This window comes from Ptychodera flava (assembly GCF_041260155.1).
Source record: "Ptychodera flava strain L36383 chromosome 3 unlocalized genomic scaffold, AS_Pfla_20210202 Scaffold_27__1_contigs__length_13241970_pilon, whole genome shotgun sequence".
In the NCBI taxonomy this organism is placed as follows: domain Eukaryota; kingdom Metazoa; phylum Hemichordata; class Enteropneusta; family Ptychoderidae; genus Ptychodera; species Ptychodera flava.
This window is the reverse complement of record NW_027248281.1, coordinates 4,406,286-4,432,737: the sequence shown is the minus strand read 5'-3', so window position 1 is coordinate 4,432,737 and position 26,452 is coordinate 4,406,286. Positions and strand designations below refer to the sequence as shown.

The 26,452-nt window shown below is 38.1% G+C and overlaps 3 protein-coding genes across 4 annotated transcripts; all 3 read left to right on the top strand.

Annotated features, from left to right (window-relative positions):
• Positions 1-1,514: 1,514 nt before the first annotated feature.
• Positions 1,515-25,993, top strand: LOC139126240 (sperm receptor for egg jelly-like). Of its 2 annotated transcripts, XM_070692286.1 has the most exons (16): positions 1,515-1,652; positions 10,887-11,085; positions 11,659-11,810; positions 13,704-13,816; positions 17,326-17,451; positions 18,118-19,357; positions 20,496-20,685; positions 21,182-21,364; positions 21,606-21,877; positions 22,200-22,352; positions 22,713-22,751; positions 23,205-23,336; positions 23,986-24,076; positions 24,483-24,631; positions 25,079-25,354; positions 25,790-25,993. In XM_070692286.1, exons 7-16 carry the CDS (start codon positions 20,610-20,612, stop codon positions 25,973-25,975), a joined length of 1,557 nt encoding a protein of 518 aa, XP_070548387.1. In that variant the 5' UTR covers positions 1,515-1,652; positions 10,887-11,085; positions 11,659-11,810; positions 13,704-13,816; positions 17,326-17,451; positions 18,118-19,357; positions 20,496-20,609; the 3' UTR covers positions 25,976-25,993. The 2 variants fall into 2 exon arrangements, with proteins under 2 accessions (XP_070548387.1, XP_070548388.1); XM_070692287.1 differs by lacking the exon at positions 17,326-17,451 and having other exon boundaries at positions 19,288-19,357.
• Positions 11,678-15,731, top strand: LOC139126189 (uncharacterized). Its single transcript, XM_070692236.1, has 2 exons — positions 11,678-11,810; positions 14,431-15,731. The coding sequence occupies exons 1-2, from the start codon at positions 11,678-11,680 to the stop codon at positions 15,729-15,731; spliced, it is 1,434 nt and encodes a 477-aa protein (XP_070548337.1).
• LOC139126188 (uncharacterized) lies at positions 15,736-19,361 on the top strand. Its single transcript, XM_070692235.1, has 3 exons — positions 15,736-16,266; positions 16,974-17,451; positions 18,577-19,361. Exons 1-3 carry the CDS (start codon positions 15,736-15,738, stop codon positions 19,359-19,361), a joined length of 1,794 nt encoding a protein of 597 aa, XP_070548336.1.
• Positions 25,994-26,452: the final 459 nt, after the last annotated feature.

Genomic DNA, 26,452 nt, shown 5'->3' with positions numbered 1-26,452 from the left:
ATCAGTGGAAGCTATCTTATGAGACTACACGTGCAGACTGATAGAGTGACAAAGTGCTATGTCATGACACCCACAGTTCACAGAGGGTTAGAGTTATAAACTCTCTATTATATCACTATGATTTCAACATATATTTTATTATATCGGTTGTGACGTATATGTCACCATTCAATACTGTAAGCTTTCTCAATGGTAGTGTCATGAACTGTAAGGAAAGGTCTCCCTCCAGTTATAACAACCAGTCTAAGATGTTCCCATTAAAATGGCACAGTTACGGTATTTACATAGATCTAAGATAGTGAGAATGAAAGTTTTTGTGAAATTCCAGTAGTTACAGATGATAAGTTTGTAGTATTTCCAATTCAACTTTTTTCAAAATATCACTTAAACTCAATGTTGATGTGGTACTACTGGGCAATGACTACATATTGTTTGAATCTTGTCTTTCACTGCTATAAGTGAGTGACAAAGAGAGATCGTTGAAGAGTATATTTATTCTGGAGAATTCTATAGTATTCTCACCGAAGTTACGTAACTTTTGAAGGGACCGTGCTGACGTACGTGGCTTCTCCATAGATTTTCAGTGAGTACAAAATAAGAGAAAAATATGAAATTGTCAAGCTGAAAATCCCCCGAAACGTCTTTATATCATTCCCACTTATTTGTAGATTTGCAAACCACGTAGTGCTAACTCGCTATCACACAATGACGCAGAAAGACAGTGTTGTGTCTACTGCTGTGTACAGTTCAACGATGATTTTGTAGTGGTACTCGAGTCGTTTGATTATCTGTTAGTTCAAACATATATAATCTTTCAGCGTTTTTCTTTTCTATTAAAGGTAAGCAGAGCGAACTTGAAATTTGACTGCGTCAACATGATGACTACCTCACCCCGACTCACTCACTCACTCACTCTCTCTCTCCCTCCCCCCCTCTCTCTCTCTCTCTCTCTCTCTCTCGCTCTCTCTTTCTCCAGACAGACACTCACGCAGACATAACTCAAACATATATTCAACCTTTAACGTGGTATCAGTGCAAACAATTGTCACTGCGCCTGGTACTGCAGGTCGTTTTTCTTGATGACACGTAGTTTTTTTCTCCAATAAACTTTACAACCTGTTAGCGGGATTATGGTTAAGTCTCGTCTTGATTTAAAGGCCACACAAAACTGATCTCCCAGATAACATTACATCCCACTGTATAAACACCATAGTTTTACATTCGTGTGTCCAAAGTTAAACTTGCAATATCCCCTGCTCTCCGTCCAGGAAGTCGTCCAAACGTTATTTCCATGGATCCAAGTCCGCTTCAATAAAGAAAAGCTCAGTGGTTACATTTCAGGAAACTTTGAAATATTAAAGATTATAGAAGCTGTCGTGTACCTATGATGCCTTGCGTTTGTCAATTCTAAGGATACAGATAACAATAAAGCTAAAGGGTCTTACTGATAATTTCATAGTTCCTAGGGGGTCAAACCTATAACAAGCAGTATAATTTAGTATCACTAAGCCAACTTCTCAGTATCGTCTGAAATCTGACTGATTGCTACAGATATCTTTCCAAGTGATCACCGATATCTTACTCTATCTGACCAACACAGAATGTGACTATTGCTGCCATGGAAATGCTCTCCTTCATGTCAATAACTGCTTGTAAGTATTCCCTTTCACTGTTGTTTGTTTCGATTTTAACTTGAATTGGATTTCAAACATTCGTCTGTCACGAAACACGCTAGTGACAAGCCAATCCCGACAACAATTTTATTTGCCACGGCGATCTCTGACACACATTATCTACTCGTTTTACTACTGAGTTTAGCAATTGCATCCATGAAAATTTAGTTTGGTTTTAGTTTGCAGCGGAAATATGATTATTTTTTATAAATTTCATATTTGTATCCAAACATCTCTGTTTTGAAAAAGTTGCTTACCTACGACGACATCCCGCACGAATCATCTTCTTGTAGTGGTCACGAGAGGCACCGAGATCGTGTTAAACTCTCTACAGGTTTTGAGAAGACAAAAGCTTGTGAATGTCTGGTTTGTATTTTTATCACGTCTTATTCAGATTTGAACTTTCCCAGATTACGGAACAAAACGTGCCAAATCACCGGCCAAAGTTTTCCTATGGTTAACATACTGCATATCAGGAGAATGTAAATATATACTGCTATAGTCAACTATCTATCTTGTTTTATTCAATAATTGTACCGCTTATCACTGTTCGTTGAATTTGTGACCTGACATTATATCACAGTTTTTGGGTTTTTATGTGGCGATCGTGGCGGTGCGTGTGTGAAATGACTATAATGATTTACCGAATTTATTGATTGATTGAAGATTGATTGTCACACTGACAAACTTTAGAGTAATATACAAAGAGGAAAATGGCCTGTAAAGCTGGTAGTTAGTTATGTACGGCGCCTAGAGCTTGGAACGAAACAGAACAGTATGTATGTACCATTTAGTTTACACCATGATGATGTTATGTAGGTACAAAGCAAGTTAGGCAAGTCTAGGGGTAGATAGACAACAGAAATGACTCCTTTCCACAAACATTATTAGCCAGTAAAGACACAGCATCATTGTAGCGGAATAGTGTGCAATTACACTTTTCATAATTCATTCTTAAATCAAAGGGGGATGGATCAACAGTAAGCAAAATTAAATTGTACGATAAGGAGGTAAAATTCAGATAAAGTTATCAGTTCTTTGATAATTACATCGCCCTTGAAAGCATTATCATGGCAAGTACTTGGAGCTTAAGGAAAACATATTCAGCAATCTGCGGGCAGGGAAAGTTCTTAACATTCGAAGACATCAACTCCAAAGTTTAAAACAAGCTCACAACATGTTGAACGTAGTCTCAGGTCGATATACTTTGCTACACATTCACATTTTATGCGTCCATATTGGATTTGAAATGTTAACAGAAGAACCGTTGCCATGGATGCATTTCAAACTTTCCTATCGATTAATCAGTGCTATTATTTCGGTGTAAGAATTATGTTTTGGTTTTAATGACTGGCATTGTAATACAAAGAGAGAACATGGAAACCTTTGTGTGACAAAATCTATAAAATTACCAGTGCTGGTGCAGGTATCGACGAAGCTGTTTTAAGGTTGAAGATAATTTAAAACCATTCTGGATTGGCAGGTACTTGACTTTCAAAATTTCAGTGTCTTTGATTGTGTCTTCTTAGCTTGCACAAACCCTGACTGCATGGGTACACGATCCAAAAGAGGTTGAAATCTCATTTTGGTTTAAATTCATCTACCCTTCCAACTTTTATTACGGCCATTTCATTCAACATCGTAGAGATAATGTGACAGGACAGAAATAGAGACGTTAGCAGCAATAGTCAATTTTGATGTAACAGCATTTCAGGGAAAATTTGGCACTGTTTACTTCAATCTTTGTCGAGTCACGTTTCATACCTATGTCTGAAGTGATGGCTGTTACGTATTGTGTAAGTCCCATCACATGGCTATTACTCAGTTACGTTGATATCATTCTGCCAGAGGTGTGTTTTATACCACTACGGATTGTCTCCTTTCCATTTACGTATGTCAAATGCTTGGTTTTTAAAAATAGACCTGAAATCAGGACGAAAGTTCTTCAGAATAGCGCTACGTATAATTAACGCGCTTTGCATTTTGGTGTTCAACTTTCTGGCGTCTATTTGTTTATAATTTGTAAAGCCATAATGCACAAATATTTCCTGCACATTCAATCTCGGTCCTTTGTATTTATCGAGACCTTCCGTGAATCAGTCAAACACAAGACGGTACACCTGTTGTAGGTTTCAATAATTCAGTGATTTCCTGTATCATGTCACATTTCAAATATTGCCCCTCTCACGTGACAACAAACGCGTACAGCTATCTCCATGGTAACAGAGATGTTATTTCCATAACATAACAATAGCGTACATTTCTGACTTTACATTGGCCAGATTCGACGTATGGTCGCTCCCGTTTCTAATGATTGTCTACTCGGTAATACCAAATTTCGACTAATATTGGTCGAGAAACGTTATACCCAACAAATTTCATTTTTAATTCCGAATTTCGAGTTTCAAGTTCTACACTCGACTGAGTAAACTTTGTAAATATCGTGTGCACATGCTTTGTGTTCCTCAAAGACAATGCACTTTCCAGATCTCCATTCCCACCATACTTAGAGAAAATCCAATGCTCTACCATCGTTCCTTTGTTGTTCACTCAGTACATTCTTAGAACTTTCATCCAGACATTGATTAAATCGAACATTTAGCCCTCCGCGGAAAGCTGTGTTTGATGAGGTCTTTAGATGATCACATACGTTGGCAATACCGCGTCTAATATTTGTCAATTTGGTTGTCCGGCTGAGAACCTTGAGATCTATAATTTGACGACCAAATGTAAATATTGCTGGAAATAAAAGATGTGTTGCAATACCTCGGAAATTAATGAAAAGGGAAAACAGTTAAATCTTAAACCTGGAATTTGTGAATTCACGATAAAGAAACTAAAAAAGTTAATATACATCAGTCACACCTTTTAATTTCAGAAGCCTGCTGAAAGTGAACGAACAGATGCGAAACCAGAGTTACTGCATTGCAAAACGCGGGAAATCGAGAAAACAACTTTGAAACGATTGAACTACGTCATAGTTACAATTTGTTCAACGTGTGCAAGATAGCACTGGAAAACGCATGCGTCACAATGTTGAAAACATGTCAGTTGATTCTGTTCTCAAAGTAATGGAAAAGTTTCAGAGTTGTAGTGGTTTAAAGTTAAATAAAAGAAACCACAGGCTTTTAAACTGGATAATTTAAAGACATGGTTCAGGCGTCAGATTGTCTTGCCTGGAAATTTACTTGCTAGATTAAATCTCAATGGAAAACAGAAGGCTATGACACCTTCATAATCCTCTTACAGACTAAAACAAACTCGATCCCTGGGATCGATCCCCAACCTTTAAGAAAATGTAACGAAAGAGTGGGCGATATTAGCTGGACTGACAATCCTGTGAAAATTTTGGATATGATGATGCTCTGTGTAAGAAGGGTAACTGAGATAATAAGTTGAAATCATTAGGAAAAATGTTGGAAGTGTGGAGAAGGCGGCAACTTACGATTTATTGCAGCCGTATTCTCATCACCAAGTCTCTCGCTGTTTCAAAAATTATGTATCTGTCATCAGTAATAGGTATTCCCAATGATATCTTTGTAAAGTACAACGTCTTGTTGACAGTTTTGTAAAACGCAAAGAAGAATTTCGAACAAAATTCTCGACTCGAAGTGACTATAAGCTGGAAGGAGTTAAACATATTAATGTGAAATGCCGAGTGGAAGCGATGATGGCTCTTACGGTTAAAAGATTAATAATGTGTAAAAATGAGACATTGGCGGTTTTACCCTGGTCATATTTTCGTTTAGATAATTCCACGAATTTATTACATCAGCATACAATTTGGCAAAAGATTCCTGCTTTTCTATATCTGTACTCCCAGACTTCTATGTAAATGTACTAAATGCCTGGTATGCGTGAAACACAATTCTTCTCATGTAGGTAACCGTACACTTCTTAGCTCAGCTGGTCTTCTAAATTCAGGTGTTTCTATGCAGCTCACTCTGCAGGTAATGACCATGACGTCATATATAGCGATTCTAGGACTTCAGTTTACAAATTAACTTGCAAGGTGTTGTATGCTCATCTCATACAAAGGCATTCATTACATGCAGGTGATAAACTCTTAAAATAGTTTTCTAGTTTAAATATTTTTCCCGTAAAGTCAGAGAGTGACTGTAACAAAATTTGGTTGAGAGTGTACTATCTGACAAAAGAAACTAAGTTCAGAGAGTTTCAGTGGAAACTTTTACAACGATTAATACCATGTAACAAGTATTTATACTTTTGGAAGCTAAAAGATTCAGTGTTTTGTCCACTTTGTCATCAGATTGACTCTTTGGAACATAGATTTATTTATAACACGATTGGAACTGATTTGGGATAATTAGATGGTGAAGTAATGTCGATTTAATCTACAAATGTTATCTCATCTGCTTTTCTTTTTATGTAACACACTTGTTTTTATGAGTAATTTGCGATACTGCAACATTAGTATATGGCACCGAATGCTTTTGAGAAATTTGCAAAATATGAAAATCCTATTATCCAAAATTAGTTCCAATCGTGTTTTATTGTCATATCGCTGTGAGATGTTGGAATAAGCTTAAATACGTCATCTCATTTGGATTTATATATTGAAATAACATCATAAAACATTATATTTTAGAAGCTTGTGAGATCGTCAAACCTAAAGAAAAACGTCGTGTCTTTCAACTTCTAATTGTCTTGGTAAATGGAGCGTCCACAAGTACTGGGTGACCTATGAAAATACACCGATTGAAGTTGTAATTAAAATTAGTTTACTTTTAGGTACAACATAGAGAAGCAGCTGGGTGCAAAGGCTGATGTATTAGAATGTTTTGAGAAGATAAAGAGTTTAATGTAAATTTAAACCTCTTACAACATGTCCATTTTCCTTTGTTTTAATTGTCACTTGGATACTTGCGTATCCATGTCACTGTAATATTTACACATCTATGTATTTGATATGGAGGTTCAAAATAAAAAAAAAAACTTAAGAAAACTAGTAAATTGATACAACTGGTGTGATTAGGAGCAGGGCAGTCAAGACATCCGGAATCAAAGTTACTTAATATCTCCGTTGAAACGAGATATTTATTTTACAACTTTATTCTATTCGAACGTAAGTCGTGTGTCTACAACTCTAGAAATATCAGGCGTGTGACCTTTCATTACTTTTTTCCATGGTGTTGTGAAACTGTTCATATAAACTTTGACCACTTTGACTTTAATAGTTTGCTTACTTCAAATAAGACGATGTCCTGTGTCCGAGTCATTGACACTGGTGTACAGGGTTAAGACACAACTCTGATATCTGCATGCATTTGTGTGTAGAACATTTCATTTTTCGATTGAAAGAGTAGCATCTCCCATCAAATAAAAAAATATTGAAATCAAATAAAAACAAATATTGAAATTTTGCAGAAATACAAAATGAAATATCATACATAGAACATGCATCCTCGAAAATGAATTCTAATACAAGAGTACCCCTCCCCCCCCCCCCCCCCAATTAAGCTTTTACTTGAAGTTGAAGTTGTCATGGATACATACTGTGAGAGTTACACGACTCACAGAAACGATTGTTATACTTGCAACGACTCGTGTGCGTAATTTGCTTCGATCATAAAGGCATAATCTATCATTTCACGTATCTTAAGTTTGACACTATATTTTATAGATTACAATTTGTAATATCTTGCACAAGTGTGAAGGAGTACCTTGAACCGGAAAAAGTACACTTAACCTCGATAAACAGCCGACAAAATCAACGTACAGGACATGTTTGAAAAAAACCCGGGACTGATTTTAAAAATCACGACTTCACAGTAGAAAATATTGCCGTTAGAAGTTTTCTTGTCGATCACTACAATATAATAAATTTCATCCCACTGAGATAAAATTGCACTTGTAAGATTCTAAAAACTTGTTTTAGTTTGTGTAAGTATGCTTCTCTTTAATCTTCTCCTCGATTTTGTTGTTTGAGAATCGTTACCCATCTGTTGATTGAATATAAAGAAGATGATCGCTTACTAACCATTTTATTATGTCTGGGTTTTCTGATGGTTAAATACGAATGCAGCAAACGCTATTAGACAGTACACGGTGGTAAATTACAAATCCACTAGGGTGTGCGTTACTGAAATTTGGCAGTTGACACTGATTCGGAATGAGAAGTAAATGGTTTGATTATTTACGACATGGTTGAATGATTTACGCTGACCTATTGCAAGTCCGACAAGGGTTTCCAATATCACTATCTGTGCAATGTCGTGAGTGGCATCTGTTGGCATGACTGCTGGCTCCCATTTGTCACATTGTAACGGTAGAAAGTATTGGTACATTCGTCAGACTTGGAAAGAGCAAATGTGAAATGCTTCCGTTGACTGATCAAGAACAAAAAAACGTTCGTTTCTAATAAATCATCATTTCTAGACAGGCTGTCCAAATCAGGTTCAGTTCGGTTTTTGCGGACACTTGCAGTCATCTATGACTACAAAACAGATTGAATCTCTAAAGAATCCAAAAAGTATCGGTGAAAGTAACTAAGTGACACAACTTTTTTTTCTCGCTGCATATTCTAAAAAACCCGCAGTCTTTGCATATTTGAAATAAGTTATTTCATTTTATTTATTAAATGAATTGTCATTATTTCCATTTACTATTTCCAAATGAATGAACAATTACTAACCGGAGTAGAGACTAGAATGAAGAGAAGAAAATATGACGTTCATAGCTGTTGAAAAAACAAACCAAAACACGAGGAGACAAACACTAAGTGTTTTCTTACATGGATGTGAGAGTTAAATGCTATGAAATCGTTTGGGACATATTGTGTGATTCTCATATCATCTCTATAAAAACATTTGTATGATTTGAACTCACGGGGTATTGTAGCAGTGACGTCAAATTCTTACGCTCAGATTCAAAGCTCATACAGTATCTTCAAAATTCGATGAAATGTTGTCCATACCTCCGCAGAACTTTTTCTGTTGCATCTTTAAAATTTTAGACTTTTTTGCACGAGACGAATGTAGTATTGAAATTTCTCAAAATCAAACGCTTAACAAAAGATATTCGTCAACTCAGACAGCAACGTGTTCGCAGATCTGAGGTACAGTGCTATGACTTCGTCGTCCAAGAGGAGAATTGCCAAACTTTCACAGAATATAATATAATATTTGCTTAGTGTTTGCACACATGTTTCCATGGTGACAGATTATCCATTCTCGCTTTCAACAAGATATATCGGGTTAGTGCCTACTCGCTATATCCGACAAAGATGATATCCGAATGTAACTTTCCGAGTATCTGTGAGAAGGATATTGACAAATTCTATCATTAAACATGATCACCATGTCTGTCTTAGACAAAATATTTCCTAGCTATTCTAAAACATTATGTATTCACATGTTGAATCCTAGAGTATGTGAAAACGCCCTCCGTAAACAATAACATTTACGTCTTGGAATTTCTTCCTTCAAGTTAAAGAAAGTTTATGGCTTATTAAATCAAAGAAAGCTAATGACCTTTAGAATTAAAGAAGACTTATGACTTGCAAAGTCAAGAACCTTGTATGTTGTCAATTTCAACCAATTCAAAAGGCAAAGTCCCGTATGTAACGGCCAACATCGAATGAAGGAATGCCTTCGGACTGATTACGCTAAAATCGAGATGAGAATGATCAAATTGAGAGCATATCTGTTTTGCCTTTTTTAGAATATTGCTATAGATGCCATTTAATGTTTAGACTGCTGTCTTCGTTGTATGGGTTGTCGATCACAAACTCAATAGAAAAGCGCTATGATACGGTACCGTGTAGTGTTTCAAATTGCGTGGGTTTTATGTATACGCCAATAACATGGTTTATGTTTAACGTCTGGTCAGCCGACGATTAATCATTGACGATTTGTTGAGAAATGGTGACAGCGGGACTTAAAGCAGGACGCAATATGATGAAGGGTAAATCGGAGATCGGTATTTGGGACATTGCAGTGGGAGTTTTTATAGTTTGCTCTCAATACTAGATTGAAGACATTTTGAATTGAGGACAGGCAACAGAGCAGCTCGTTATTGATTAAAACAGAATATCACGGTCATAGCAGTGACATATTCATATTACAAATTATAGAGTATTTTTTTCATGATAACTTTTAATGTTAACCGTCATAAAAAACAATTTTGTTTATCATGCCGATCTTACAGTTAAAAAATGAATACAAAATCAGTTATTTCCATTACATGGGAACCACATTCAAAATTCCGTTGCATTAAATTCTCTCTTTCCCAAGTTGTATTTATTTTTTTGGGTTTGTCACGGAGACTGATAGAAAGACGATTATTAAGACGTCACAGCACATGCCTTGCCTTACGACAGCAGTGGGTTCGACAGACAGACAGACAGACAGACAGATAGACAGATAGACAGACAGATAGACAGACAGACAGACAGACAGACAGACACCACTGGGTTTAATAGACAGACAGCACTGGGTAAGACAGAAAGGGTTCGATAGCAGTACATTTTCCTTGACAATATCATCTTACCCTAGCAGAGCGGTGTTTCTACACAGCACCATTGGTTAGGGAGGCTATACGACATCAACATATATAGCCAAGCTGCATGGACCGGACGGTGTAAACAGCCTTGAAAGCACTTCAACTTGTCGTAAAGTGTTCAGAAATAATCAACTCAAAAAGTTAAAGGCTGTCCGTTCTGTTGATGTTCTGTCGTGGCAAGTGAATAAACATTTATTGTACGTCAAGGTTATCGATGTCAAAGTGATAAATAGTGTCCAAGATCAGTGAGGGAGCACAAACAGAGGACTTTGCACTTTAAGTACAATCAACTCTGGTTATTGTTTCTCTCTACGTTGGATTCGATTACAAACAGAAATTCGAGAAATATATAGCCTACACTGAATCGACCAACACTTGCTCGCTTTTACGTGAAGATTAATTAAAGTGTATATAATTTGATTTCGAAACTTTTTTTATAAAGATGTCTGTTCCTACGCGCTCTCTCGCTACTTTTATACGACCATGTCACAAGTACTATGAACAATAAAAACTTAGACTCGACGAATTTAAAACGTATATATCGTGTATTTTAATAATTCAACGGGTGTGCACGTTGTTCGTTTTCATTTTTACTCTGGATAGTAGACTTTACTATTTTGACACATTTAGTACAACAAATATATTACTGTTTCTGCATCCGATGAAATTCTTATTTCTTATCCATTCTAGTGGCCTTTGTAGTCCCTGCAACAGCGACGTCGGCGCCTCTCTCTACTCTGGTACCTTGTCGTGACGGTTGGATCGAAAACAACGACAAATGTTATCTTTTCAACTTCGACGATTTGCTGTCGTGGCAGGACGCACGCGCCAGTTGTCAATCGACACCAGGAGCAGATCTGGTTGTGTATGACAATGATGACGAGCAAGAGTAAGTTAGCTTTATAACAGACAGCTCATCGACATATCCAGATAAAACTGTACATATAAACTGTACGTATAAACTGTACGTATAAACTGTACGTATAAAGATTTGGCCGGAAAGAATGATAATACTCTGCGTATGAATTATAAAAATGAGTCAAATCACAGAAACTTGTGACGAAATCATTTTTGAGTGATATTTCGAATATAATGGTGCACCAGTTATATATATATATATATATATATATATATATATATATATATATATATATATATATATATATATATATATATATATATATATATATATATATAATGTGCCATAGTATCTGTGATATCATAGTGACTGTGAGTCAATGAGTGGGTTCCTGTGTTTTGATATACCTTATTCGTGTGAGGGCAAGCGTGTTCAGTTTTCTTTATCGACAACTACACAGGGTAGCATCGGCCGGGTTTCCGAAAAAAATCGAGTCTCTCGGTCGAAACATTGCAATTGATGTGTTATAGTAGATACTTGATTAAAATGAAAGAGTACGACTTTACAGTGACGACATATACTTTATCAGGACTTGTCATACAGTTTCATCAACAGTCAATTAATGGACAACACCTACTTATGGATCGGTGTGTATGCCGCAGCCGACAATTTCAATTCGCTGGTGTATTACTGGGTTAACGACGTCGAAGTTCAGGAATTCAACTGGGAAGCGGGCCAGCCAGATAATCTCCATGGTGAGTAGGGTCAAAGGTCATCCCCTGTCCGACACTTGTCTAAAGTTTATGTCGAAACTTGTTATATGTCAACAGCTCGGTAATTGATGACCAATGGATTGCCATATGACCTCACAAAGAAACACGATTTGGGACACATCATCATTTTCAGTTTGCCTGATCCGCTTTTATTTGTCGGATTGAATTATCTTCTTTCTGTTTATATTGCGCATTTTTAAGCTTTGAACTTTTAATACAATCCTACATTGTTTTACCTATACTACTGGATAGAAAATATTGTTTGATTATTTATACATAACGCTATACTTCTATCAACAAGAACATCACATGCGTGAGAGTGAAAACATGGCACGTAAAGTCATTACGAAAACTGATTTTATCCTTAGAAGGAAAGCTGGCGTCCTGATGACTGACAAAGACAGGTGTTCGTGGCCCGTTAATTCACAGAGTTGGTATAATCGCTGTGGTTTTACGGAAGTTGTGTGAATAATTTACTGCATGGGAAATGACATGATGATATCTTGTAACAAAGCAACCAACAGCGCACTGATATTCTACGTCAATGTTATTTCCTCCTTTTACAAACTCTAAATTAGTTTTATTTCCGATCATCGGAAAGCGAAGCCTTTATCTTGCAAAAGAAACACGAGGACAATTCAGTTTTGTAATTTTTGTCTTCCATTGTATAATTTGTGTCGAACTTCATGTCAAAGTCTGAGTTTGCGCACTTGGCTCTTTCTGTCATCTCCTACATATATATCGTTTTCTCTCTGTCACTCTGTTAGGTCTGTTCCAAAATCTCTTCATTATGCGTTTCTATCTGTCGGTGACAGAAGATGCCAAATTAAGCATTGTTTACGTTAAATGACGAAAACATTTCATTGAAAATGAGAGAAGGAATAATTACTCATTCACCAGAACCTATCATACTAAATATACAGCCAAACACATACCATGTACAGTTTTGTCACTGCGACTGCCTGGCGATCAAGAGTTAGCAGTAATCAGTGACATGTCAGACACTTCAATGCCAAAGTTTGAACCGTACCATGTTTGATTCATAGGCGTTATTCACACACTGCTGTCCTGTCAACACCACCGAATTGTAACTCTGCAGAATTCGAAGGCGAGGCATAACGTCTTCAATACAAGAATTCCACAATTTATTCACAGGACAGTCGTTTTTACCGATGATTTTATTTCATGCTCTGGTGTTAGTGTATGATAATTGAGGTTCTATTTTGTGAGAAGCAATATCCATGTAAATGTAACTTTGTACAATGTAACTTCTGTAGATTTTGAATTCTGCGTTGATGTGTTCGGAGGTTCGAAAAAGCCAACAGCGAGGGGCATTTGGAGAGATGTACTATGTCGCTACCGCCAAGGGTATATCTGCCAATACACTAGACCAATAGGTAGAGTAGATTACCGCAAATGAATGTGTAAATATATTGTAATACTAACTCACTATAAATGACATGTGATTGTTGGTTATTTTCTCGACTTCACAAATACCATCGTTTAATTGTCTGACTTGCAAAGTCAATAAGTCAACAAAAGTCGAGGAAGTAATAACAATTTTATGAATGCACGAACATCTCATATTAACGATAAAATACACGTACCTGCCACGATAGCAATCAGACATTTGGACGACAATGGTACAGTTGATACAGTAAGAAAGTAGAAAAATTTAATTCATAACCGATAAGAAAAAAAACAACGAATTTGTGTAACCTAAAGTCTAACTAAATGTCTGGACTGCTTGAAGGGCACGTACCTATATAGTAACATTTCTACGTCATGAATGCACTAATTACATGTAATATTATTCTTTCTTCATGGCACTATGTTGCATGCCTTTACTTCATTATCATCCGTTGTCACCTGAAGACAATGAGTACTGCGTTGTGGTATTTGGTAACCCAGTAAGCCGACTTCAAATGGTCGATGGAGAGACGCAACTTGTAGAACAGAGTATAGCTATATATGCGAATTGGACAGAGGTAGAGTAGCCGCTCACCACTTAATAAACCCGGAAGGAACGTTACTTGATTCCCAACCCATTTTCAAACTCTCCGGGAAGACATCACGTTTACTGCAAACAACTTGAAATGAACAGATCCTGATATTCTGTCAAGATATTTGACAAAATCACTTTAGTGTAAAGACACTCAAACGTTGACGGAAATGTGATAAACCAGTGGCGTTTTGGTGAATGTAAACTATTGAACTTGGCCCAATTTGTATGTTGTTTCTGTCTCTCCTTCCGGGTTATAACGGTTGGTTTAATACCTTAGAAATGTTGGAGTGAACGTCATAATATCTCAAGAATTTTTCACGCTTGATTTTATTTTGTATCAAAAATGTCTCATTAACAAAACTAACAGTTTCATCAGTAACCCAATTAAATGGCTGTATTCAAATAGATAAGTTGCATATAATTTTCCAGTTTGGATTCTTTTCTTAAGTTGAAAGTTTTCTTTTGAAAAGCGAAAAAAAAATCTTGGGATTCGTGATAATCATGGCGCTGCCGTGACTGAAACACAAACGGCATGAGACAAGATGCTGTAACGGTCAGTCTCTTATTCATCATAGTCATTCCGTTTTCCTATTTCAGTTACGGCATCGCCAACGACCGTGCATACCACCACACGGTCAATACCAACCACAGCTATTCCTGCTACAACAATATTACCTGTGACGTCATCCTACGCTACTGCCAAACCGAGTGACACTTTGCACCAGTCAACTTCCAAAGTCACCTCCGAGCCTTCCTCCTCCCGATTTAGCTTCACCCCGAATGCAAACCTCAATGTCATGGTAAAAAACATGATGGCTGCAGAAAGTTTGCAGCGATTGTCTCTTCAATCCCCAACACATAACACTCAGGTACCGTCTATGACTTTCCAACAAACTTCCAATGATCAACATCAACAGAATACCAACTCACAAAACTCTGGATCACCAACATCATCACACACCACGCTGTCAAGTTTTGCAAATGAAAGACATGGATCTGATGTTGGACAAGAAATTATGATAACTCAGAGGACGCCTGAGAAGCCTTCTATTACGAACAGAATAGTGGAATTTGATTCGTCTGGTGGAGAAGCAGTTTCCACGACAAAACAATCTGCCTTCATGGACGATACACAAACAGAAGTTTATGTAATCCATTCAACTGATGGACTAACATCAACGAACGACAAGCAAATTTCAAAAGCGAAAAATATAGATCAGTCTATGGTAAGTCCGCCCACGACATCGTTAGAGGCTGAGACTGTAACAACACTGCGATCTAGAACGGGACTCAGTTCTACAGATTTCACAACTTCAGAAGGATTGGCAGGGAAGCCTGGTGTAAGTCTTCTCTCAGAGAAATTCTCCACTGGACAGTTCGTGAGTCAAAAGACTAGAAAGATCGCCATAGATGTAGAAACTACACTGGAAGACACAGCATCGGCCTCTACAGTTTCAGAGATAACAGGATTAGACGCAATTGATGCAAAGCAAGACAAGGTAGGGTTTCCTTCAGAAACATCTTCGGAAGTAACGTCTACAAAAGATGGCTCGAAAGATTTAACAATAAAGACTTCACAAGTTTCATCAACAATGGCGGCGTCACACGATGCTACATCAGCGCGCCACATCAAGTGGTCAACAACAGATATGGCATCAATATTATCGTCTAAAACAGGATTTCGCGAAGACAAAGCTACAATAACTACATACATGCACCCATCAACAGCCAATAGAGTGACGGAAGACAAAGTTGCAGCAAAGTCCATCTCTGAACTGTCTTCGATAGGAACAAATGAAGCACGCGCTTCAGAAGATGTCAGTACATTTGACGCCTCAGTGAACATCGCTGCCCGTCAATCGGCAAAAACAGGCGACTTATGCCATCATAAAGTCTAATACGATGACAACAAAGTCGGAAATGTCTTCACTGGGAGAACAAATGACAAGTGACTCCTCCAACAAACGTCTCACACAACAAAGTTATGATGACTCCACAACGCTCCCATCCACTACAGTAGCTTATACCACAGCCAAGATAACTACCCTAGATCAACCTTTAACAGAGCTGTCTCCTTCTAGTAAAACCAGACAGCACTCAACATATTTAACGAGAGAAAACACAACAGCCAATAGGCCACACTTGTCGACGTTCGCAAGTATGGAAGATATAAGCAGCAAGGTGACCACTGATAATCTTTCTACTGAAAGTGAAAGCACAAACAAACAAACTCCCATGGATGCTATTCAAAAGCAAAACATAATAAATGACGCCATGGTCGAACAAACAGCACAAAATTACAATACATCACCAGCAGCAAACCAAACCATATGGGGAGAATCGTATGGAGTTGATAGGAAACATGCCACCGTCATTCCAACATTTGTGCACACGACAAGAAAACCAACACAAACGGCTCCTGCTACGAGCTTGGTAGATAGAAGTGCACTGAGTATTTTATCCCAAAGACCATCACTAACACAGCCAACAACATCTGCAACCATCTTGACCAAACAACCAGTGAAATGGCCTTCGGACAATCATACTAAGAACAATTTGGAGAAAATTTCATCGATGAGCCAGCGACCAAGACATCACAATTCAAACATTTCTCTCCAGATTAATAATACAAATGTCGATAGCAATATTTCTCAGGCCTTCGAGGGAACTTCGTTGTATCAAGAAAGGGTAATAGCAACAGATATAAGACATTTCAATGATAACTTCAATATCGAGAAAAAGGTAATGAGAACGGACACACATTTAGTCAACATGACGAGAGCTCTAAGTTCTGAAACCTCTATCACGCAAAATCCGTTGTCAACACTTTTTCAACAAAGAAATACATCTCGAGAAAGCCAGCCAATCACAGAAAGCCAGATCGACATTGAACATGGCGTAGCATCTTTATCATCCGTAGATAATAATCGGGAAAAATTGCTTCACGGAATGTTACTGCCATTACTGTGGAAGCACACGTGAATGCAAATGAGACACGAAGCAGATCTGGAGTACATAGATTGTTATCGACGACGACTGTCCAGCCTACGAGTAAAAACCCTGAGTACATCAAAGACGAATCCAAGAGCCACTCAGCAGCTGTCTCCAGTGTATCAATTAAGGATTTATTGATGAATCAGAAACATATCAAGGCTACAAGTATGATAACAGAGGAACAGAAGGATGTACTTCCAGACAGCACAAGTAGTTGGGTAATATCGAAAACACAACAACATTCACCAAAACGACTTTCCTCCTCCTCTTCTTCTTCTTTCTTTGCACCGAGTGTTAGCACAGATATCACTTCCTATTTTCAAGCACTGCAAGTTGCAAGTGATGATGTTATCACGTCTACATCAGCACCAGTGTTGAAGGAGCACTCAAGCACAGATATCACTGATTTGCATGACAGCACTCAGCATGGGGTGAGTACTACACTTCGCAAAGAACAACAATCGCTCAAAGAAAATACCCTGATGTCTCTGTTGACAGAAAAAATTACAACAAACTCGCCAACAACAGCCGAGAGAACAACGACTTCGTTCACAACCACGGAGGACACTACCACAATAAACACAACACCTATATTATCAACTACTGAAAGTGATGTTACAACAGGTGAGATTCTACAATTGTCGGCATGGAGTGGCATGATCAGAAACAATAACATTGCTGGATGCAATGATGGAAACCTTTGATGACGCATACAATAAATACAACATTACTAATACAGATGCACATTAACATGTAAAGCTTGATCACAGTGAAGCCCCATCACACTCGAATTAAAAACAAAACATTTGTGTGTGTGTATTCATCGTAGACTTGTACAAATTCTGTGGGTTTTTAATATCATAACAGTGTAAACTGAAAGAATACACTTTGCGTTGATCGTTGGCGAAAGCCACAAGAGAGCAGCTGTGGCCGAGCAAGAGCATAGACAAATGCCAAGCGACACGTGGGCTAGTCTATATTCAGAACGATCGATGCACTATTCAAAGTAAACAGTAACAAAATAGTGCTCCGCCAGTAACTTTTCTAATCCACAAAACAGCACCTGGCATGTTGCTTGCATTAAAAGAATGACTCTAAAATCAACTACAGCAGTAGGCCTGAGTGGCAACATGAACTAATCTTAGCTACAAAAGCTGGATCAAAAGGTGACTGACAGCTTGGCACAATTCTCCGTAAGCAAAAACTGAATTTTACACCGATCGCCACAACTTTAAAGTTGTACTAAGTTGCTATTATGGAAACGATTGTTTCGGTATGGACGTTTAACAGAAAGATCAACCCTACTGGAGACCACACCCACCCTTATGGAGACCACACCCACCCTTATGGAGATCACATCCACCCTATTAGGGACCACACCGACCCCTAGCAATTCACCATCAACTCCTATGGACACCTCTTCATTTCCTATGGGCACCTCAACAATCCCGGAAAACACCTCTACAACCTCAGGTATCACCTCTACAACTCCTGGCGAAACCTCATCAACCCCTTGGAACACTAAGACCGCACTCGGGGAAGGCTCAACGACAATGTAAGGGGCACATCAAAGATGTCTACAGGTAATAGTGGCCAATTACTTCCAACAACTGAAGATGTGACAGGTGATTTAATAGACGTAGATGTGTTAAGTTTTTCGGACAGCTCCAAAGCAGAGGACGCTTGTTGTCGTCTATAGTTCTCCAGTCGAGTCTACACATGAAACTTCAATGCACTTCATTACTTCAGCCCCAGCGATCCTATCATCTACCAACACACCCACATCACCCTTCAATTTTGAGAAATCATCATCAGCAACTGACGCATCATCGTCATCTGTCTTGACAGGAATGGTCACGGAAAGCCTACCTTCTGAAGAACCCACCACCTCTGAATTCCCGACCACGCACCCTGCAACCTCTTCACCAGTTGCATCAACAACTCTCGAGTTATCAACGACTCATGTGATAACATCCGGGGATTTGACAACCACAGATACACAAAGCACTTCTAGGTCTCTATCCCATACCACTCAGGCAGAAGCCACAACAATTCACTCACTTACCTCGGAAGAGCCGAGCACAACTTCTAATACGCCTACACCTTCTGCAACAACAGGTGCTGAAACAACCACAGACGTTGATACTACATCGGAGCCAGCTACCACTGTGCAGATTACCAGTACAGAACCTACCACGGACCCACCCACCACTGCTGAACCCTCCACAGTCGAACAAACCACCTATATTGACAAAACCACCACAGAACCAGCAACCACAATAGAGCAATCTACCACCGCTGAGCAATCCACTTTTAATCTTGTCACGTCTTCCGAGCCCACCACCACGGACAATCGAATGACCACCGAAGAACCCCTAATCACCACGCTTGAACAATCCACTACTGAGTTTTTGTCCACTACAATGTTACTGACTAGTACAGCAATTTCTACCACCACAGGCTTCCAAAGTACCACGCCAACTGTTACTAACTCAGTGACCATTAAGATGCCGGAGACAGTCAATGTGACGTAAGTAGTCTGATACTTGTAAATATAGCATTTAACAACAAAACGGAACAGAACATAACAGATCACGTAATTTTACCATATATAGTTTTTCATGTACCGGCTATAATACGATGTACAATTATGATACACATACAACATTATTGCATACGATGCAATTACAATTCTCATAATGAGCACGTTCTATTCCGAAAAAAATTAAAACAGTATCATCATCATCATCGTAATCATCATCATCATCGTCATCATCATCATCATCATCATCATCATCATCATCATCATCATCATCACCAGCTATCTATTTATCATTTCTTGTTAGCCAAGATAAACGGGGTATTGCCTCAACAACCCGATGGCTCATTTTAATATTGTGTTTGTCTACAAAATTATAGCCAGTTTCAACAATAATGTAATGATAATTTCAAAGCTAAACTACATTCAGTGCTCATGATCATTTCTCTCTCCTAATGTAGACGACGCGTGCTTTTATCGATAAATGCCACAAGCTTTCTATAATGCCCACGAAGGTTCACATTGGTATTGAACTTGGCAAATTTAAACCAGTGACAATTTTATCCTGTGGTTCAATCTCCTATTGTTCTCATAAGTACATAATTGTCACCAATTTACCGGCTACAAAGTTGGTGCTATGTCAATTTAGCTGTAATGCTGCAGCTGTAATGCTGCGAGGAAGATCAGTCACGATGAACTTTAAGTCAACTACATATTTGTTGTTTTTACATCACAAACAAAATATACCGCCTCTTAATAATAATTTGACATCTTCTTGAGAATGGACTGGCATTCCATGATCAACTTACAACCGATAGAATGCATGAATAGCAGCGGCATAGAATCAGTAAACATCGTAATATCGTATTGGTTGTGGTCATCGTCATTATCATCATCATCACTGACGCCATCTTGTCGCCACTGTCTTCATCATCACCAAGGTTACGTATGCAATGGTTGGGTTTTTCATCAGTATCACAATTTTGTCAGACATCGTCCAAACATCTCAGTCCATATTTTGCTGCGTACATCCTGATCTAAATTTCGACCGAGCAAACATTACTGTTTCGTTTTTAAAACCTTCAATGATACCAGTGTGATACCGTAATGATCAACGTTGTCATTTCAGATGCACTGTAAACTGTGGACGAGGAGAAGATCACGTCAAAGTGAACCCTTCTGACATTATTCTAGTCAAAGCTTACTGCTCAGATTGTCCAAGCGGCGTCTCGAAAAACTACACATGGTCACTCCACAACTACAATCCACAAAGTCAAAAATGATTGACGTCGACACGAGTGATGATGCTACCAGCACAGGTAAATTTCCTCTCATTCGTTCGGATGTTGTAAAATCTATGCAGCAAATCCACTTATATAAAGTATTATCTCATTTCACGATGAAAAACTAAACTACATGGCGGCTTTACAGAATAAATGTTTGTGGTACACACTGGTGATGCCGTGAAACGAATCTCATCTCACGATCCTCGCACAGAATTCTTAGCTATTATATGTAGACACATCGACAAAAAGTAGAGTTTTAATACTGAAGTGAAATGCAAATGGTCTCAAAACGTATTTCCTCTTGACATTAGCGCACTACCTTACTCAACAAAAACTTACCCTGTGATTTTTTACCAGTGATATTTTTAACGGTTGAAATCTTGTTTTAGTAACTTTAAAAAGTAATACTTTTGAGAGAAATGCTATCCCAGGATGAAATGATGAAATTTCTGATTAAATAGATGATTACTTCATATGGAATAACGAGTGGCAAAATATATAATGTAAAAAAATTGTTTTTGTATTGCAGGGCTGAAATCTCAGAGTATTTCGATCAATGCCTTTAAATTGAACTATGGACTTCAATATTATCTCAAAGTGGTTGTAGTTTACTCTGATGATGAGGGTGATTTAGTTTGGTCGACTGGTGAATTTGCTTTCACCACAAACCTGCCACCCTATGGAGGAAATTGTATATTGTCTCCAAAGACAGGTATGTGAAAATGATGTTTACTTTTGACTCCTTTGCAACAAACGTCAAACCCTATGCTTGGTCCTAGTACGAATGATACACCATTGTCCCGACACTTAATGCATACCCATGCAGTGACTACGTTTTAACTACTACGTTGGAATGAAGTCAACAAGTTAACATGTTAAATTTTCTGACAGCATCAAGTTGGTCCGTTTTAGCGGTCTCATAATGATGGCAATTGTGCTGTTAACACTTACAGGTTACGCACTTGATACAAAATTTGTGATCAGCTGCAGCAGTTGGTACGACGAGGGGGACTTAGCTGATAGGCCAGATGACGATGTCTATGCTTCAACAGAACTGACATATAGTTTCTTCACCATGTCACAAGGCTCGCCAACTCGAACTCTCATACAAAATGGGAATAGAACGCAAACCGGTGGCAATTTATTTGGACTTGGTAACCTTACTGTCATTGCCAGAGTCAGTGATAAGTATGGTGAATACATAGAGCAGAATTTCTTTGTCCAAGTAAGTAGAACGAAATATTGCTTTGAAGAATTTCCCTCCGTTTCATTTTGAGCGTTTTTATTGACACACTGTGAAGAAAGCCAAGCAGTTTGCTGTAGACAGATATATGTGTGCATGAGACAGACAGACAGATAGATAGACAGATACATGCAGCCAGGTGAGCGGACAGACATATGTAGACGGAAGTGGATTCACGCTCACCGATTCAGAAAATCACCCAGAGTAGTCAAACGTACTTCTAGAACTTCTTCTAATTCAATTTCCACATGAAATCTTTAAGGCCAATTTCTCCTGAAAAGAAATGTCATCGTTTCATTGTCAGGTCATGCCGTCGCCAAACTTGGCCGCCCGTGCTGCTAACCTAACAACGGGCAAAGACAATATTCTAGATAGTCTTGTCAGCAGCGGCGACGTCGGAGAGGCAACGACCCTCATCTGTGCTGTAGCATCAGTTCTTAACTCTGGATCAACTGAAGTGAGTAGAAAACCTTCTTCTAAGGCCCTCCATTTTCAATGAAGCACAAATTTGCAAGTTGTCATTTACCAAACCTATGAATATTTTCGTTTTGGTTATCTCTTCTAACAGCGTTACTTTCGACAATTCAACATTCCACTACGTGTTTCATTGAACCTTTTGTCTTTTAAGCGATAACTTCTTTTGCATCAGAGATATAAACATGAATTCGTCTTCCTTTTTATTTCCGTGTGTCGTGACTATTCTGACACATAAGAGCCCTATGACGTTGTTGTCGAAAACAGAGATACAAAAATGTAGACATGCAAGAAGAAGCCCGATTCATTTTACTGACGTCATTAAACTGTCTTTCGTCTTTAGGAAGAAGATGATAAAGAAGCAAAAGAGGCAAGATCAAAGGTAATTCTCCTTATAAAGATTTTAAACAAAATCCAGGGGTATTTCAGTTACTTGGTACGCGTCTCGACATTAAAAGTTTAACACTTTTGCTTGATTAAAACTATTTCCTTTCATAATAAAGAAGAAAAAATAAGAGAAGAACTGAACTAAACTGTATCGATATTTGGAAATAAAAAGGACCGCTATCGCTATATTAAAGAAGAAAAAATGTATGTTGGAAATGAAATTTTTCGATTTTTTAAAAAAAACAGGCTGTTAAAACGAATGAGTCAACAAAAGGGACAGACCGGCAAAATATTTTGAAGATTTTTGTGTCGAAATAGTGCATTCTACCTTTAATAAAAACACTGAGTTTGACAAGAGGTGATGTTATTTGTGACGTTCAATCAAATTCACCCATGTGCTCTTATTGCGTTGTATTGATTTTAACCCAGCTTTCATCATCCTATGCAGGTACGCTCTGCAATGATAGACGGTTTGGAGAAGATGTCAACCGGAGTTTCAACCACTGATAGCGTCGGGCAGGCAGCAAAGGCCCTCGACTCGGTGACGGCCGAGCCCAGTGAAATCAAAGGCGGCACACAGGTACTGTAGTGCCTTCCCAATGAACATCCAACACAGCATACGCCATATGCTGTAATTTACTCGTAGATGTTTCCTCTTTTCCTTCTGCACTGCAGATTTTCCTTCACAAAACTGTCATACTTGTTCTGACGAAAACGTTATTTTCTATGGTGCAGTGCGTTGTCGCACATGCTATTAGTACATTGTATATACATTACTTACATTAATTATGCAATTATTATACACCTGCTCTTTAATTGGAAGACTTCAATATCATTCATTACCTGCAGTTGTTTGTCCTTCAAAATTCGACAATACTTATCGTATTTTTATCTACTTTCCATTAACTTTCAATCTGTTGATTTTAATGTTGGCAAAGTTTTGACCAGAAGTCAGAAGTACTAATGGGACTTATTCTACTTGAAGGCATCGTTTTACCCTAAGTCGTGTACGAATTTGATTAAGTATTCGAAACGAAGTCTGTTATTTTGTACAGCAGCACTGAATCTGAATCGAAGTCAATACTGTACCGTATTCATATGTATCTTCCTTTATACAATTACATTTTATGCCTGTCATTTACATCAACTGCTCCGTCCAAATAGATACATGCCTTGTCTGGCCAATAGTATACAATAAACATTTCGAATTTGTGTTGAACTTTGGACAGGCAAAAGCGGCCACAGCCCTAAAGTCTGTGTCCAGTACGTTTTCTTCTTTTGATGGAATGCGAGAACAGGAGAAGGTTGGCACAGCTACAGGTAAATCCCTGACCATTGCTACAGCTTGTTGACATTATCTGTTTGTCTGATTTTTATTTGTTCTCCTTTGAAAGTCTCGGTCATTTAGTGTGTTCAGATAGCTGATAACAGACTTGCCTCTTAAACCTTTGCATCCTGTTTTCAAAGAATAATGCATATGATACTTCTACTGACGATCGATACATGTTAAGGCGTTATCACTTAGGTGAGATTTACAACAATTTCGTTACATGTAAGGCATAAAGATGTATTTGTGATTTCATGCCTACTGTCACGTCTATATTTATGTTGTCATGTCGGATGGCCATTAATTCTTATTTGATTACTTCAGTGAAATTGATATTGTGACAAGAAAACCCCAATGACACGTTAATATATATGTACATACATTTTCCCTTTTCGACAGACATCACATCTGGGGCAGGCAATGTACTGACGTCATCGTCTACCTCAGCCGAGACAATGGAAGCTCTCAAAGTCAACCCAATGTCATCTGATTTCGACTACCTTGAAACGGAACCATCTCCCGAAGAACTCGAAGTTGAACGCGAAAAGGTAACCACCTTAAATGATGCCTTCTTCGCTTGATTTTCACAAAGGAAAAAGCCTATCAGTGGCGTCGTTTACTCGAAAATATAATTTTTTTTTTCAGTGTGTTTCTGAGAGAGAGAGAGAGAGAGAGAGAGAGAGAGAGAGAGAGAGAGAGAGAGAGAGAGAGAGAGAGAGAGAGAGAGAGAGAGAGAGAGAGAGAGAGAAGAACTTGGATGCGAAATCAGTGTTAAACGTGATGGAAAATTCAAATATTGGTTCTGGCAACAAAATGAAATTTCGTAGGTATCGAAAATGATTGAAAATTAGTATATTCGTTTCATGTATTCATAATAAATGCGGATTCCAAGAACACAAATTACGCAATTATCGGTAAAGGAATAGCTAATTTCCAAATAAGGTCTTCGAGATGAGCCTAATTTGACGAACTTCTTGGTTTGTATAATACGTCAGAATAAGTTGGTCGCAGAAAGTGTTGTTGGAGCAGTGAAGTCCGCTGCTGATGCCCTTCTGAAAGGCAAGCCTGCTGGTAGTAAACCAATCGAAGTAAAAACAACGTCACTGACTATGTCTCTGCAACGGGACAGACCATCAAATCTAGGGGGCAAGAAATTAAGCGGCGGTGGAGGATCGTTTAAGTTACCATCGTCATCCACCATGCTGAGCAAACGTCGACGAAGAGACACGTCATCTAGCGATGATGAAGATGAAGACAGTGTTAGCATTGTGGTGAGACGATCAAGATGTTCCTTTCAAATTACTGTATATTGTTTAAAATTCAGGAACAGCACAACCAATCGAAATATTTCAATGAGATTAAATGTTAACATAAATATATGGCAGATCAGCAGATGCAAGATATCTATTTGAAGCATTATTATGGCTATATCTCAAAACTGTGAAGACTACAAACTGCATATTCGGAAGAGTACGTATTCTATACTGAATTCCTTCGTTAGAAGACACTGAGGTGATTTACTTGAGCGAGTAACTATTAGTATGGAGCCATTTCGAACTTTGAACTTTAGCAATATGACAGCAGAATTTCAAAGACATCCTTGATATTGCGTACAGATTGAGCACCTATCGAGATATTTTCCGTGACGCTCTAGATTTAAACAAGTTCCCTATTTTTATTGTTTTTATTTCTAAATCTCATTTCAGATGACTTCAACATCAAAGAACCCCTTCACATATGACACGTCAAATCAGCTGGACTCCAAAGTAGTGTCCTTAGAATTGAACGACGCTGACGGTTCAGCAATACCGGTCCATGACCTTGAAGAGGACATATTGATTGAAATAGACAACCCAGCTGTTCCAGAACCGGAAACAGTAACCCGGTGTTGACAGTAGACATGGATATGTACTACAGAAAACTCAAAGTAAGCCCATGTAAAAACACCAACCACATGACTGTTTGGTGACAGCGCTAACAGATCTACAATATCTTTCAATATCATCAACATGCCTATCAGCTAGAAATATTTGAACTACATTGTTCAGCTTGATATACGTCCAATTATTTCGTTCATTACTGGCCTTTATTGAGAAGATATTTGTTATAAATTCTTAGATAAAACGTTGGCTTGTATATTTAAGCTCTATCGTGTTCTGTGTGGCGGAAAGAGGGCGATTTCACATCGTCAGCATTTTATCATTTTACACAGTCCCAATGATAAGAAGAAATCAGCCTTTGAATTGATGGCAAATTCATAAAATCATTGGCTAGGTTATTTGTCTTATTTTAACTACGCTACAACTGAGTTCTTACCAAACATAGATGATTAAATCTCTAAAAGTTGGATATCTTTGGAGCAGTATTAT